The sequence below is a fragment of the Patagioenas fasciata genome, chromosome 2 (genome assembly GCF_037038585.1).
Source record: "Patagioenas fasciata isolate bPatFas1 chromosome 2, bPatFas1.hap1, whole genome shotgun sequence".
In the NCBI taxonomy this organism is placed as follows: Eukaryota; Metazoa; Chordata; class Aves; order Columbiformes; family Columbidae; genus Patagioenas; species Patagioenas fasciata.
Window position 1 is genome coordinate 1,550,862 of NC_092521.1, and position 14,191 is coordinate 1,565,052.

The window sequence follows — 14,191 nt, forward strand, 5'->3', positions numbered from 1 at the left end:
CATTGCAGAATCAAGAAGTTGCCCCACGCAAGCTATGTCCTCTCCAAGAAGCTGCTCCTCAATCCCACCATGGGCAGGTGGAGCCAGCCTGGCGCCAGCGGCCAAGGCGGGTCATGGCACCAGTCAGCATTGGCAGGGAGGAGACCATTGGAGGGGTAAGAGAAGACACCCAAAAGCCAACACGCCGGGACACCCTTCGCACCCAGCACCCCGGTCACTGAGGCTTTGCAGTCATGGACAGAAGAAGCTGGTGGTCATGTGAAGGATTTAAAGGCAAGTGGCTTTAGGTTCCACCAGGGAAGGGACACACGCACCTATGACCAGCCCCCCGAATAACCCCAAGAGCCACGTTCAACCATGGTTCTCCAGTGGCCACATGCACAGGAGGAGGCTGGTGGCTCCTCCAAATCACCATTGAGGTGGCCATTGTTTCTTTATATCCCACATGCAGAGGGACACAAGCTGCCCAAGCTGTCACCTGCAGAGCACCCAACTGGGAAGAACCTCTGCAGACCAGTGTCCTTCCATGACTGGAACCAACACAGCTTATGGATGTCACCTCAGGAGGTGGTGGGACACCCAAACAGCTGATGACCAACATGGAGAAAGGCAAACAAGGACACCTGGGATGGACCATTCCCTGGTCCTGCAGCCACCCAACGTGGCTTCATCGCAAGTGTGACGGCCAGGCCAGCGTCACTGGGGCTTGGTGGCCCTGGGGATGTGACCTGTGGGCAGGTGGGAGGTAAACCCTTCCCTTGGCAGAAGGACATGCCACACCATCCAGAGGTGATGCTGTCATTCCCACCACATGCAGGGGAATTGAGCTGGTGGCCACGAGTGGGGACCGTGCATAAGGTGACCTTGGTGGTGCCATGATCTCGGGGTTGGGCTTTAGGTGAGGAACAGTTGAAGAAAAGCAGGACTCAGAACCAAGGTGGAAGGAACCAGGGCCATGTGGAGGTAGCAAGTGCAGGAGGGGACATGGAAGACACCCAGAGCCACCAGAGCTGCTGGTAGATGCCTGAGTCTCAGCTCCTTCAAACAAGTCAAGTTTCGTGTCTCCTCCCTCAACTGCAAGTCCCTTCCCAGCATTGAGGTTTCCTCTTCCCGTTGACGTTGCTCAGCTCCCATCTTGCACCGTGGTGACAACAGCAGGGACTTGGCCATGCGGACACAAGAGCATCACCTCTTGAGGGACCTGGCCCCAATGTTCCCATGGAGGCCACATCACCCAAAAGGTCCTTCTGTGTCCTCCAACCTGCTGGTCAGCTGAAGGCACGTGGGGCATTCTGGGTGGAAGGAGATGCGGTGTTTGCTCCAAGGCTTCTTCCTCTGTGTCCATTGTTGCTGTGGCTCTTCCAAAACAGGTCCACAAGCTGAGCCACCACCACATTGTTCATCCACGGAACCCGGGGAAAAACAAGGATGCTGTGGGGCAAGGAGGTCCTGGTGCCATACAGATGAGGCTTGGACCAGTGTTGGTAGGGCCAATGTTGGTGACACTGGGCATGTCCTCATTGTCTCTTGTGCAAGCCTCTCCTCAACCAGGTCTCCATATGTCCCCACGTCATCGCCAGCAGCATTTTGCTCCCATTTTCTTCTCTATTTCTGCCCCATGTTCCTGTTGTGGCCAGTGTGATCACCCTCCAAACGAAATTAAAACCACATGACAATCTTAGACATGATCATCAAAGGGTTTGGGTCGGGAAAGACCTTCAAAGATCATTTAGTCCAACCTCGCCACCATGGGCAGTGACATCTCCCATTAGATGAGGTTGCTCAACCTGACCTTGAACACGTCCAGGTATGGGGCAACCACATCTTCTCTGGGCAACCTGGCCCAAGGTCTCACCATCTTGGTTGGAAATCTCTTCCTGCAACGAGTGTCCCTGAGCTTGAGGACAACATCAGACAATGTCAACCAGGCAGAAACAACTGAGAAGACGAGAAGGGTCCCACCACGTCCCAAGCTCCATGCAGAAGGCACCACAGGATCACCAATGGAGGCAGCTGCTCCTCCTGGCCAACCTGAGCATCCAGAGTGGATTCAGAGCTCTCCAGTTTTGGGTTTGAACCTCCTCATGCAGCCGCCGAGTGCTTGAGGACACTTGGGCACAGGGAAGTTTCTTCTGCTGCCCTTGGATGGAACGTCCCACCGATTTCCTCACACGTTCCCATGGGCATAAAAAAGCATTTTCCAGGCTATTGGCTGTTTCTCAGGTCCATGTCCAGGGTCTCTCTCCTCCTTGCTGAAGTTCGATTTTCCAGGTAGTTCTCCAGGTCAGAAAGCCATTTTGAAAAAGCCGTTATAGCTTTTTCTAGCAATCTCACATCCTTCGTGCATCCAAAAGCAGATGCCTTCACCTCCCCACCTCCTCAATCCATCTCTGGGCTCCTCTGGCCATGGGGATGTGGGCAATGTCACGGTCTCCAGGACACGGGCGGCTCAGTCCCAGGGAGGGAACAGGCAGCTCAGAGCCTTGGGAAGCAGATCCTGGAAAGCTGGTGGGCTTGTGGCTGCTTCATCCCAAGGTTTTGAGTGACCAGCTCGCTAAGGAGCAACTTATTTGAGCGACCATGTTACTAAGGACCAACTTCTTTGAGTGACCATGTTACTAAGGACCAACTTCTTTGAGTGACCATGTTACTAAGGACCACCTTCTTTGAGGGACCAGCTTGCTAAGGACCAACTTTGAGGGACCAGCTTGCTGAGGACCAACTTTGAGGGACCAATTTGCTAAGAACCACCTTATTAATATTTGAGAGACCAGGTTACTAGGGAACAACTTAGAAGGACCAGCTTGCTAAGGAACAACTTCTTTGAGGGACTACCTTGCTAAGGACCAACTTTGAGGGACTGGCTTGTGAAAGACCAACTTCTTTGAGGGACCACCTTGCTAAGGACCAGCTTTGAAGGACCACCTTGCTAAGGAACAACTTCTTTTCAGAGTTACTGGTGGGCCTAGTGATGGCTTCAGCCACCACCTGGTTGGCTGGAACTGGGGTGACGGCTCAAGGTCCCAATTCCTGCCAGTTCCTGCTCACCATGAAGCCACAGGCCAGTGGTGCTGCTCCAGCACCTTGAACCACTACGGTGGGAACAACCTGGTGAGCAAACCCTCATTTCTGGCAGAACAACTCATTGAAAACCAAACTAGGTGGAGAAAGTGGAAAGGAGATGGTGTTCTTGATGCTCTTAACCCACTCTGGCCATCTCCCCTGGCGCTGCAGAGGGGACATCCCTGCTCATGTCTCCTCCAGCTGGATGGGGACCAGAGGTGGCATTTTGGTTGTCCCCAGCATCCAGCGCTCTCAGAGGGTGCTATGGTGCCTGGGTTGAGCCACCAGGGGATGGCTAAGAGCCATCTCCTGCACCACCACGTGTGAAATGCAAGGAGATGAGTTTCTGCAAAGCACATGAACCTTGGGGATGGGTGCTTGGAGCTCCCCTAGGAGATGGTGGGTGCTTAGGATCTACACCAAGAAGAAGACTTCACCGGGAGGGTGGTGGAGACACCACGTGGTGTCATCTGCCCAACCTGGCGCGGCACCCAAGGAGACGCCATGTGGTGGGTGAGGGTTGGTGACACAGGGCTTGTGGTGATGCCCCCCAAAACGCTGAGGACACCCCCGAGGACGTTACCTGAGATGGATGCAGGTATGGCTCGGGGGAGGCCAGGTTGGTCTGCACGGAGACGCTCTTCTCCAGCAAGATCTGAGGGAAACCCAACTTCTCGAAGGTGTTCCTCTTCCAGTGCTTGTTCTCCTGCTGCGCCAACGCCTCGTCCTCGCTGAAGGCTCGCACCACCGGACCCGGCATGGGCAACGGGAGGGCACCGTCGCTCTCATAGCCCGAACCGTCCTTTTGGGAGTCCCAGCTGCTCCGTTGCTTCATGTGGTAGTGGGCTTGCTGGGCTTCCCAAGCCAGACGCGCCTGCGCCAGGAAGGGCTCGGGGAAGCCCCGCGCCGCCTCCGCCTCCACCGCCTTGCTCTCCGTACGGTTCATCGGTGACCTGTTGGGTCCCGGGGTGGCTCGTTCCTCCCCCAGTATCTGCTCGCCCAACACCTCCCGGTCCCCTGAGCCGTCCGTGGAGGAAGCGTTGGGGTCGTGGGATAGGGAAGGTTTTCGGCTTTTCCTCTTTCTGGTGGAGGGCGAGTAACCGGTAGAGGACAAGGTGTCCTGTTGGCTGGACCACGACATGGAGTCCTCACCCTGGGCCACCTGGCCACCCGTTGGGCCAGGGCAGAAGTCGGGTCCCTCCATGCTGCTGTAATCACCCGATTTGATGTCCAAGCGTTGGTCCCGGACCAGGCAGGGGCTGTGCTGTAGCGAGTAGGACCCGCCGATGGGGTTGGGGGAATATTTATGCCTCAACCCCGTCTTCATCTTGGGGCTGGAGCCCGACTGCTCAACGTAGACCAGTTGCCTGACGTACTCCTTGCCGGCGGGGCTGTACTCCAGGCTCATGAAGCGGTCGGGACATTTCTGTTTGGTGAGCACCAACTGCTGGTAGGGCGAGTTGGAGCCTTGTTTGGGCGACTGCAAGAAGGGGTGAGGTTTACGGATGGGCGATTTCTGCGGCGAGCCGGCTTTGTAGCTCCCGCTGGCTTCGTACTGCATGTCCACGGGGGGTTCGTCGTAGATGGGAGCCTGGTACTCCATGGGGGGTTCCTCGTAGAGGGGGGGCTCGTAGGCGTAGCGGGGCGAGGAGGGTTGCGACTCGCTGGAGTGCTTGCGGTGCTGAGCTTGGAGCGGGGAGCAGAAGGAGTCCCCCCGGCCGAGCAGTGGCGAGCAGCTCCCCACGTGCTCAGCCCTCTTCAAGAAGGGCGACTGCTTCCTCTCGGGGAAGAAAACGGAGTTGTCGGCGTCGGGGGCGAAGGTTTGGAGGTTGGGCGACTGTTGTCCCCCCGAGGGTCGCCGCGAGCGGGTGCCCGGTTGGTTTTCGGGCGCGTAGCCGTTGCCTTGGTGCATGAGGAAGCTGGGCTCGCGGTCGGTCACCTTGATCAGCATCCGCTCCTTGGTGCCGGCGTTCCATCGCAGGGATGACGTCCTGCGGGGAGAAACACAGCGTCGCCGTCAGTGAGCGAAGCCTCCTGCGACAGACACCCCCATGTTGCTGTCCTGGGCCCCTCTGGAACTGGAGTCCAAAGGATGGATGTGCCCAAGCACCCCAAGTTCATTGTCAGGTGAACCATAGAATGATAGAATCATAGTCTGGGTGTGAAGGGACCTTCAAAGCTCCCCCAGTGCCACCCCTGCCATGAGCAGGGACATCTTCACCAGCTCATGTTGCTCAGAGTCCCGTCCAGCCTGGCCTGGGATGTCTCCAGGGATGGTTCATCCACCACCTCTCTGGCCAACCTGGGCCAGGCTCTCACCACCCTCAGGGCCAACAATTTCTTCCTCATGTCAGTGATGGAGAGATCAGGGCATTGTCACTGTCCCAAATGCAGCAACCCCAGCAACCCCCAGGGTGCACAAAGGACATGGAGGCTGGAAAGCCAAGCCCCAAAAAGCCATGACACCCCTTGGAGCACATCTCAAGGAGACAACCCTGAATCAGCCCTTCCCGCTTGTTCCTTGGAGCTCTTGGAGCCAAATGGTGATCAAGGAGCAAGCATGGCCACCGGCTGGGGATAAGCATTGGGGCAGACATACATTTGGGACAATTTCAAGGGTATTTGGGGACAAAGTCCTTGCAGGAAGAGGGGACTGACCCCACCTCAGTCCCTGCCTGGGATCTCTCATCCCAAGGCGAGAAGGAGAAGCCAGGTCCCACCTCTCCAGTCTCTTCTTGCTTTCCATTCCTTGTGGCACCCAGAATTAACCCATCTCATCTTCTCCATCCAGCTCCCCACCCTGGATTAATACCCAGGCTGGACCTGGCTTATGCTAAAACCAGGAAAAAATAATCATCTCCAGCATCATTTACAAAGAAGTTGAAGGCAAAAACTCAGCGAGAGATGCTAAATAGCTCAGGAGGGGCTTGAAACACAACCTCAACCTGTGCAGGGATGTCCCAGCCCCACAAAACATGAAGCCCCATTGGACCCCAAGACTGTGGGGCAGCTACTTCTGGCACCAGAGTGGAGTAACTGATACACTGGGACAGGGAGGGGTGGGACAAACAACCAACTTTCTAAACCCACACGACACGTGGGCACCTTGGTCTCCAAAGGGATGGGGCATGAGCGTCACAGGACATGGAGCGGCAGTTGTCTTCTGTCCCCTTCATCTCCCAGAAATAACCCTTAGGGCCAGCCCTGGGTGGGATGAGCATCTCAACACCGCTATGAGAACAGGCACGATGCCATGGAGAGGCAAATGGGAGACTGAGCAATGGTGGCAGATGCCCACGGCATCCTTTTCACAGAATCACAGAATCGACTGGGTTGGAAAAGACCTCAGAGATCATCCAGTCCAACCCTTGGTCCAACTGCAGTCCATTGACCAGATCATGGCACTAAGTGCCATGGCCAATCTCATTTTCTTCATCATCAAATCATTTTGGTTGGAAAAGACCCTCAAGACCATTAACCCACCCCTGGCACTGCCCCCTGTCCTGAGAACCTCATGTCCATCTGTCCAGCCCTCCAGGGCTGGTGACTCCAGCACTGCCCTGGGCAGCCTGTTCCAATGCCCCACAGCCCTTTGGGGAAGAAATTGGTCCCAGATCCAATCTCAACCTCCCCTGGCGCAACTTGAGGCTGTTTCCTCTCGACCTGTCACTTGTGGTCCCCAGGTGATGCTCTGCACCCCTTCAGCTCTTCCATCATCCCTGTATGAACACGAATCCATCCCAAAGCCAGGTGTTTTAACCCAAACCCAGTGAGACCACCTCTTAATTGTTGGATTTCAGACCTGGCAACAGCAGATATGAATAGGAACCCCCGCCAAGCAGCCCTGCCCATCAAACCCTCGAACCAAGGCAGAGCCTTCAATCAAAATATTAAGTAACGGCAACCAATAAACCTGAAAGCTCCATCCCTGGATTACTGCTAAACACTAGACATTGCGATGGGCTAAATTGAATTTTCTGCCTGCAAAAGGAATATTGAGAAAGTCCTTTATTTTTTTGTGGCTAAATCACTGCAGCCGCCGTGCTCATGAGCATTTTGGTTACTCCAATAAATGAAAAGCAATGCTTCTGGGGAGGAAAATGAGCCCTGCTGAGGATTCCCACCCTCCTGGCACAGGAGCAACTCCAGAAATCCAAAGCATTTCTGCTATCTGGCTTGGCACCGGGTTCCCTTTGCTATTTATGCCTCGTAGGGAAAGGCAAGATTCTTCCTCCAGCCTCCACAAAGTCAAGGGCATGATGAGAGGAGAAATCTCCCACACCATCCCAGACACTTAAATAGAATTATCTTGATGCCGGCAATAATTAAGACCATCCACATCTCTATTTACCTTCCAAACAGCCGTGACAACCACGATTATATTTTATGTTCACCATTTCTACCGCGACGCCTTTAACGCGGTCGATTGGCAGCTACAGTAAATTGGCGCGGGGCTGGGAAATAAAAGCACAGGTCACAGATGTGCAATTATTTTAACAGCGTCGCTCTGGCTTTTAAATGAATGACATGGCAACGCTTCTCCAAAGAGGATTTAAAAGCAAGAATATTCACAAGACCTACATATATATTCATATTTTTTCAAGATGTTTGCTTGTCCCGGTGTTTTTTAGACTTTGCAGACTATAATTTAGCGCTAGGATTAAATGGGTTTTCGTCGTTTGAGGGGGAAAGTCCTTAATTTGAATGATTAATTCAAATATGTTGGTTTCCAATGCCTATGAGTGGACTGGGGTTTGCATCTGTTGAAAAGCACGGGATGCCCGGGCACCCCATCACCATCCCGCCACGCAACCATGTCCAGGCGATGTCCCCAAGCTGTCCCCACCATCCCCGTGCCCTCCTCACCTTCCTCCTCCAGCCGCCGGACCCAGGCGCATCCTCTCCCCTCCCGAGCTTAACGCCTTTGAGATCCCCCCGTGTGATGCTGAACTGGACCGACTGCATCTCCCCGGGGACAGGGACGCAGGATGCGGCACAACCATCGCCTCCACCCCGCTGGGCACCGCCGGCACAGCCGGGGATGGGATGGGCGGCTCGTCGTGCTGATCGCATCCCGCTGCGGGAACGCGGGGTCGGCGATGAGCCACGGCAGGGAAATACATCTCCCTGTGCCTGGCACCATGCCCAATGATGCTCTGGCAACACAAATATCCTCCGGCAAACACAGGCGAAGGTGGGCAGAGCCTAGGAGATGTCTCCGCTTCCACCCGAAGCCTCTGATGATCCCTCCTAAATGTTTCCAGCTATGAAACCGGCTTTAGAACAGCTGTCCAGCCTCTATAATCACAGAAAAGCCACCACAAAACTCAACTTTTTGACTGATTTATAGCTATATTAGGGAAGACAGGATTAAAATCATAGTGTCACAGAATAATTTTGGTTGGAAGAGACCCTGAGATCATTGAGTCCAACCCTCCACCCCGAAGACTTCCTCGCTCTATATCTGAAACTGTTGTTCCCAAAATTGTGTACATACAAGATTACATGCTTACAAGGTACATAAATATCCCAGGGCTTTGACGGTACCTGAAATGTTAAATTCCTTGTTGCTTAAAGCTTTTATGAGATTAAAAAAGTAAACTCCTTGCTGCTTACAGCATGTAAGTGATGAGGGGTCACTGCAAGTCTGCCCCAATCTCAGTGTGGTCTCTCCAACCCTTCTTCTACACCTGCAATATCTGTTACCATCTTCATCTACATGCCTGGAAATCTCACATCCTCCTTGAATTTCATTTTTTAAGAAACCCGCAGATATGGTCAAAACCAATTCCTACTGAAATGAGACGAAATCTGCACCGTTCGGGCAATAAGATGGTTATTTGGAGCCAAGTGTGAGCGCTGACACATCTCTTCGATGGGGAAAACCGAGAAGAACTGCAATGTGAAGAGATTTTACACTTGGTGGGATCAGGAGGAGATGAGCTGGTGTCCCTGCTTGTATTCATGGACACCAGATGTCACCCACTGCTCCCGGTGGGACAACTGGGGACTGATGGCTCCAGATGGAGCCACGTGGCAGGAGACCTGCTCCATGACCTGCCAACCCCTTCCCAGGCTGATCTGGGACTTGGGTTTTGATCCAGGGCTTGGTTTTTGATCTGGGACTTGGTCTTTGATCCAGGATTTGGTTTTTGATCCAGGATTTACATTTTGATCCAGGATTTGGTCTTTGATCCAGGTCTTTGGTCTTTGTTCTGGACAAAACCACCCATCCATGGAGGAACCATGGAGAAGATGCATCATTACCACCAACCAGAAGATGTCACAGCTGCCCTCTATTTTCTGTCTCCTGCTAAACACCAGTGGTGGGATCATGAGGACCATTTGATGGGTACAACAGGAGACACGGGGCTTTCTGGAAGGTGAACATCAGGTTGGGTCGTCTTGAGGGAAATTCAGAGCGATGGGAAGGGTGAAGCCCAACCTTCTCTGTTGACTGCAAAGCTTGGGTTGAAGGGTGTCTAAGGTCTCACAAGGCTCCTCTACACACAATTTCATTCTCCAACTAGAATATTACCGAAGGGTTGATACCTGTGACCAAGATAAACAAAAGCTGCCCTGTCTAAATACCTTTTAAAAAAATATTTTTTAATGAAAGGAGAAGGCTACAACATTCAGGGATTGTCCAATCCCTTTTCTCTGGGTGCCGCTACCCGATCGCTTTTAGCTTCAGGCCCACAACACCAAATCTCTACGTGAAATATCTCCCACGTTCGCTGATCGAGTGCTTCTAACTCCTCCTCTCTCAGAAAAGCTGCTCCCAAGGCATCTGCTCTAATTAGCAGCAGCGGAAGATGAATCAAGACAAGAGGGAGATAACGAGCCTTTTCGTTCCCTCCAACCTCATTCAATAACCCAGAATTTTTTGTCCACCCTTTTTGCAGTAACAAGAGGGAAAGCAGAGCTCCGAGACATGGCTGAGATGATGAAACCCCCCGTTTTTTGGTGAAATAGCTTTGGTTTCTGAACATCATGTTAAGTGGAGCATGGTGTGGTGGGCAGTTCTGCAGCCCACCTTGCAGAATCTAAATTAGAGGCCAAGAACTCGTAGTGAAGGGATATTGTGACCTGTAGCTAATGAGTAAGTGCTGAAAGGAGCTCAGATGGGTGTTCCTGGTGAGCCATGGGCTGGTAGGTCATTACTGAAGGCCAGGTTGACCTTGCTTAAGGCCAGGATGACCATGCTGAAGGCCAGGCTGACCATGCTGAAGGACAAGCTGACCTTGCTGAAGGTCAGGTTGACCATGCTAAAGGTCTAGATCAGCTTCAGTTACCTACCACTCCTGGCCACAGCATCCACCTTGTCCTTTTGGCTAGTCATCAGCAAGATCTCAAGCTACATGGGGTGAAATAGCCGCAGCTTCTGAACATCGCATTGAGCAGAACGTGGTGTGGTGGACAGTTCTGCAGCCCACCCTGCAGACCCTAAATTAGAGGCCAAGAATTCATAGCGAAGGGATATTGTGACCTGTAGCTAATGAGCAAGTGCTGAAAGGAGCTCAGATGGGTGTTCCTGGTGAGCCATGGGCTGGTAGGTCATTACTGAAGGCCAGGCTGACCTTGCTTAAGGCCAGGTTGACCATGCTGAAGGCCAAGTTGACCATGTTGAAGGCCAAGGTGACCTTGCTGAAGGCCAGGTTGACCATGCTGAAGGCCAAGTTGACCATATTGAAGGCCAAGGTGACCTTGCTGAAGGCCAGGTTGACCTTGCTTAAGGCCAGATTGACCATGCTGAAGGCCAAGTTGACCATTCTGAAGGCCAAGTTGACCACGCTGAAGATCAGGTTGACCTTGCTGAAGGTCTAGATCAGCTTCGGTTACCTACCACTCCTGGCCACAGCATCCACCTTGTCCTCTTGGATTGTGATCTTTCTCAGGCTACACGGGGACAAGCCATGGTGACAGGGAGGTCTCCATCGAGCTCTCCATGATCAGTCTCATTAGGAACTGACCAGGAGCAAGCACAAGATCAGGGTCTGCCAAGCTGGCTGATGCTCAACACAACCCATTCTGGCATCAATCAGGGCTGCTCTCCCCTCCTCAGATGTCCGATTAAACCGATCACCCAAAATAGCCTGTTTTCCGAAACCCAAATGTCACTGAAACAAGACGATGTTTTGCTTTTTTCCAAGAGGGAGGAGGGAACGCGGAGAACGGAGAACAGAGAAGCCTTTGTCATTAAGAGGAATCAGCTGCAAAATACAAAGAGAGCAGAAGTGACATTTCCTTAAATAGCAGATCAAAAGGAGATCTGCTCTCTTTGTCTCCGTAAGCATGACGACAAGTTCCCACAATGGTGATTTTTAGCTCTTGCCCGTCCCGAGCAGATTGCACATGCCCCGGCGCGCAGCCCTCCCCGAAGCTCTTCATCCCCTTGGTATTTCCAAGCTGAATCATCCATGCTATGAACACCCCCGAGCTCAGTCTGTGGCTTGGTGGCACCTCCTCCAGCTCTTCCCCACCAGCAAGATCCCTCCTGCCTTTTTGACCATGAGACATATCGGCCACCTACGAAGGACTACGACAAGACAAAGACATTGGGTGTTGGGGCAACGTGCCAGTTCATTCCTCCTCCCACGGGATTACCTCCACCCATCCCAGGACATGGGTGACTTTGAAGCTGTTGATTGCCACAAGGCCTATTGAGCGACTTCTTCTAGAGAAGAGCTTTTGGCCACGCAATCAAGCTACACCTGCTGCCCTGGTTTGTGTTTGAGCCATCAGCAGCACGTTGGCTTTGAAGAACAGGTCCTGGAAGCTGAAGTGTGGCTGTTCGCTGGAAGCTCTTCAGCAGGAAGGGTTTCTTGGCTTAGATGGACAGTACAGGTCCATCGCTTGGTTTTAAACTAAGAAAGGGGAGATTTAGGATGGACATGAGAGAGAAATTTTTGAGCCTGAGCGTGGTTAGAGCCTGGCCCAGGTACCCAGAGAGGTGGCGGATGAACCATTCCTGGAGACATCCCAGGCCAGGCTGGACGGGGCTCTGAGCAACCTGAGCTGGTGAAGATGTCCCTGCTCATGGCAAGGGTGGCACTGGATGAGCTTTTAAGATCCCTTCCAATCCAAACCATTTGATGATGACTTGGGCACTCCACATGCTGAGGATGAGGATGATGGTTCACTTTTCAGAGCAAGATGACAGTTTGATGTTTGGCCAAGCAAGGAAAATGTGCAAGGCTGTGGCAAAGAGAGCGGAGGAAGCTGCTCCCAGCTCCATGATCTGGACTCCGAGTTATATTTGAGAAGGAAACACCAGCTGTTTCCTTCTGGAGAGGAAGGAAGAGACTGGGATTGTCTCCTCTCTGTCCCATGGAGACTTAGAGGACTTTGGGGCACAAGTCCCAGCTCAGGAGGTTACACCACAGCGGTACATCCAAGAATCATAGAATGTTCTCAGTTGGAAAGGACCCACAAGGATCACGGAGTCCAATTTCTGTCCCTTAATATGACAACCCCACAGGTCACCCCATGTGTCTGAGGACATTGTCCAGTCTCGTCTTGAACACTGTTAGGTTGGGGCTGTGACACCTCCCTGGGAGCCTGTTCAGTGTCCAGCACCTCTGGGTGAAGAACCTTTTCCTCTTGTCCAACCTAAACCTCTCCTGGCACATCTTCTGCCATTCCCTTGGGTTCTGGCATTGGTCACTAAAGAGAAGAAATGGGCACCTGTCCCTCCTCCTCACAAACAGTGATGAATCCTCCAAGTCACTCTTCAATTTTGCTTCAAAATAGGGGATTTTAATCCCATGGTTCTCCAAGGAATTGCTGGCATTAATCACTTCTAAAGAAACCAGATAACGGATTTACCTCTAAATACCAGGAACGGGCACATTTATTCAGAGACGCCTTAAGCCGCGGTTTTAACTCACAGTTGTAAAAGACGAAGCCTGAGCAGGACGAGGTGGCAGATAAATCGAGCAGCTGGCAGCAGCACGTGTCCCCATGTGGGACAGCTGGGACGGCCACCACCATGCTTCTGTGGGGCAGGTGTCTCCTCGGCCAGCAAATGGCTGTGGGAACACTTGAGATGCATCTTTGTCATGGTTGGAAGAGGAATGTGGCCTCACAGCCGCTCTGGCTAAAATTGACAGAGGCGGTGAAGGGAGTTTCAGCCCAGAGATGCTGAGATCCTGTCTCCAGGGCATGGGCTTCCTCGGGAAGCCTGGATGAATCCAGAGGTTGCGACCAGAAGGGGTTGGAGACCTTCTTCTCTCCAGTCTAACATCTGTATTTGTTCCCACATACCAAGTGTACGGCCAGCTCGCAGGAGCCATGTTCGAAGCCTGGTGTGGTGGCTCCTCACCTCTGTCCCAGGCTTCTTCTAAGCTCCTACAAGACTCCTCCTGAATTTGGTACCTGGCTTCACACAACCTCTTTGCCAACAGTGCAAATGAAACCTGTCCCCTGCATCCGTGTGAAGGCACCACGGCACCAACAGCCATCTGTGCCCAGATGGAGAAGGGCTGAACATGGTTGGTGCAAGAGTTGGACACCAAACACTCCCATGGCTGGAGAATAGATCTAGAAACATCTGGAGAACATGACCCATGTGAGAGCCAAGAGATGAAGAGAATCATAGAAAGCTGGCCAACTGCGAGGTCACCCAGCAGACAAACACACATGGGCCACACGAAGCTCTGTGGAGCTATCAGAGAGATGGTGCCAGGTCTTTTGGAAACCAACCTCAATTTTCTGCTCGCTTCCATCCTTGCTTTGCTAGACAGTCAGCTATGAAGTGACTCCTGATGACCGTGAGATGTTGAAAACCATGAGAAGATCCAAGACCTCTTTAAACTCTCCTGACTGAGAAGGTCCAGGACAAATTGAGGAAGACCACGTCAAGAGGTCAAGGATCCTACTGAGATGAAGCAGTTGCTGTCCTGCTCTCCTAACATGTCCTCAGAAGAAACAGGATCCACTCCAATGAGTTGGACATCCTACTTTGCTACCAAAGAGACAGAGCCAGGGCAGAGCTGGAGATACAACCAGGCACTGACACGAGTTGCAGCAGGTGGCCATGGCTTCTCCAGCTCTGAAGAACACAACGGGGGTTTCCCCAAAGCTCTGAAGCATGCATGTTGCCATCAATGCGGTTGGGAGGAGAAAG

General features: G+C 52.7%; 1 protein-coding gene across 5 annotated transcripts in view; it reads right to left on the reverse strand.

The window, feature by feature from the left end:
- The window catches only part of ARHGAP39 (Rho GTPase activating protein 39), a 154,099-nt gene that overhangs the window by 16,370 nt on the left and 123,538 nt on the right, over positions 1 to 14,191 (reverse strand). For all 5 annotated transcript variants that reach the window (XR_011737326.1, XM_065830347.2, XM_071803732.1 and 2 more), the window contains one exon: positions 3,647 to 5,054. Coding sequence is in view for 4 of the 5 variants with exons in the window: in XM_065830347.2 (XP_065686419.1) it covers positions 3,647 to 5,054 (1,408 nt within the window). In the remaining variant the exon portion in view is untranslated. The remainder of the gene's footprint in view (positions 1 to 3,646; positions 5,055 to 14,191) is intronic.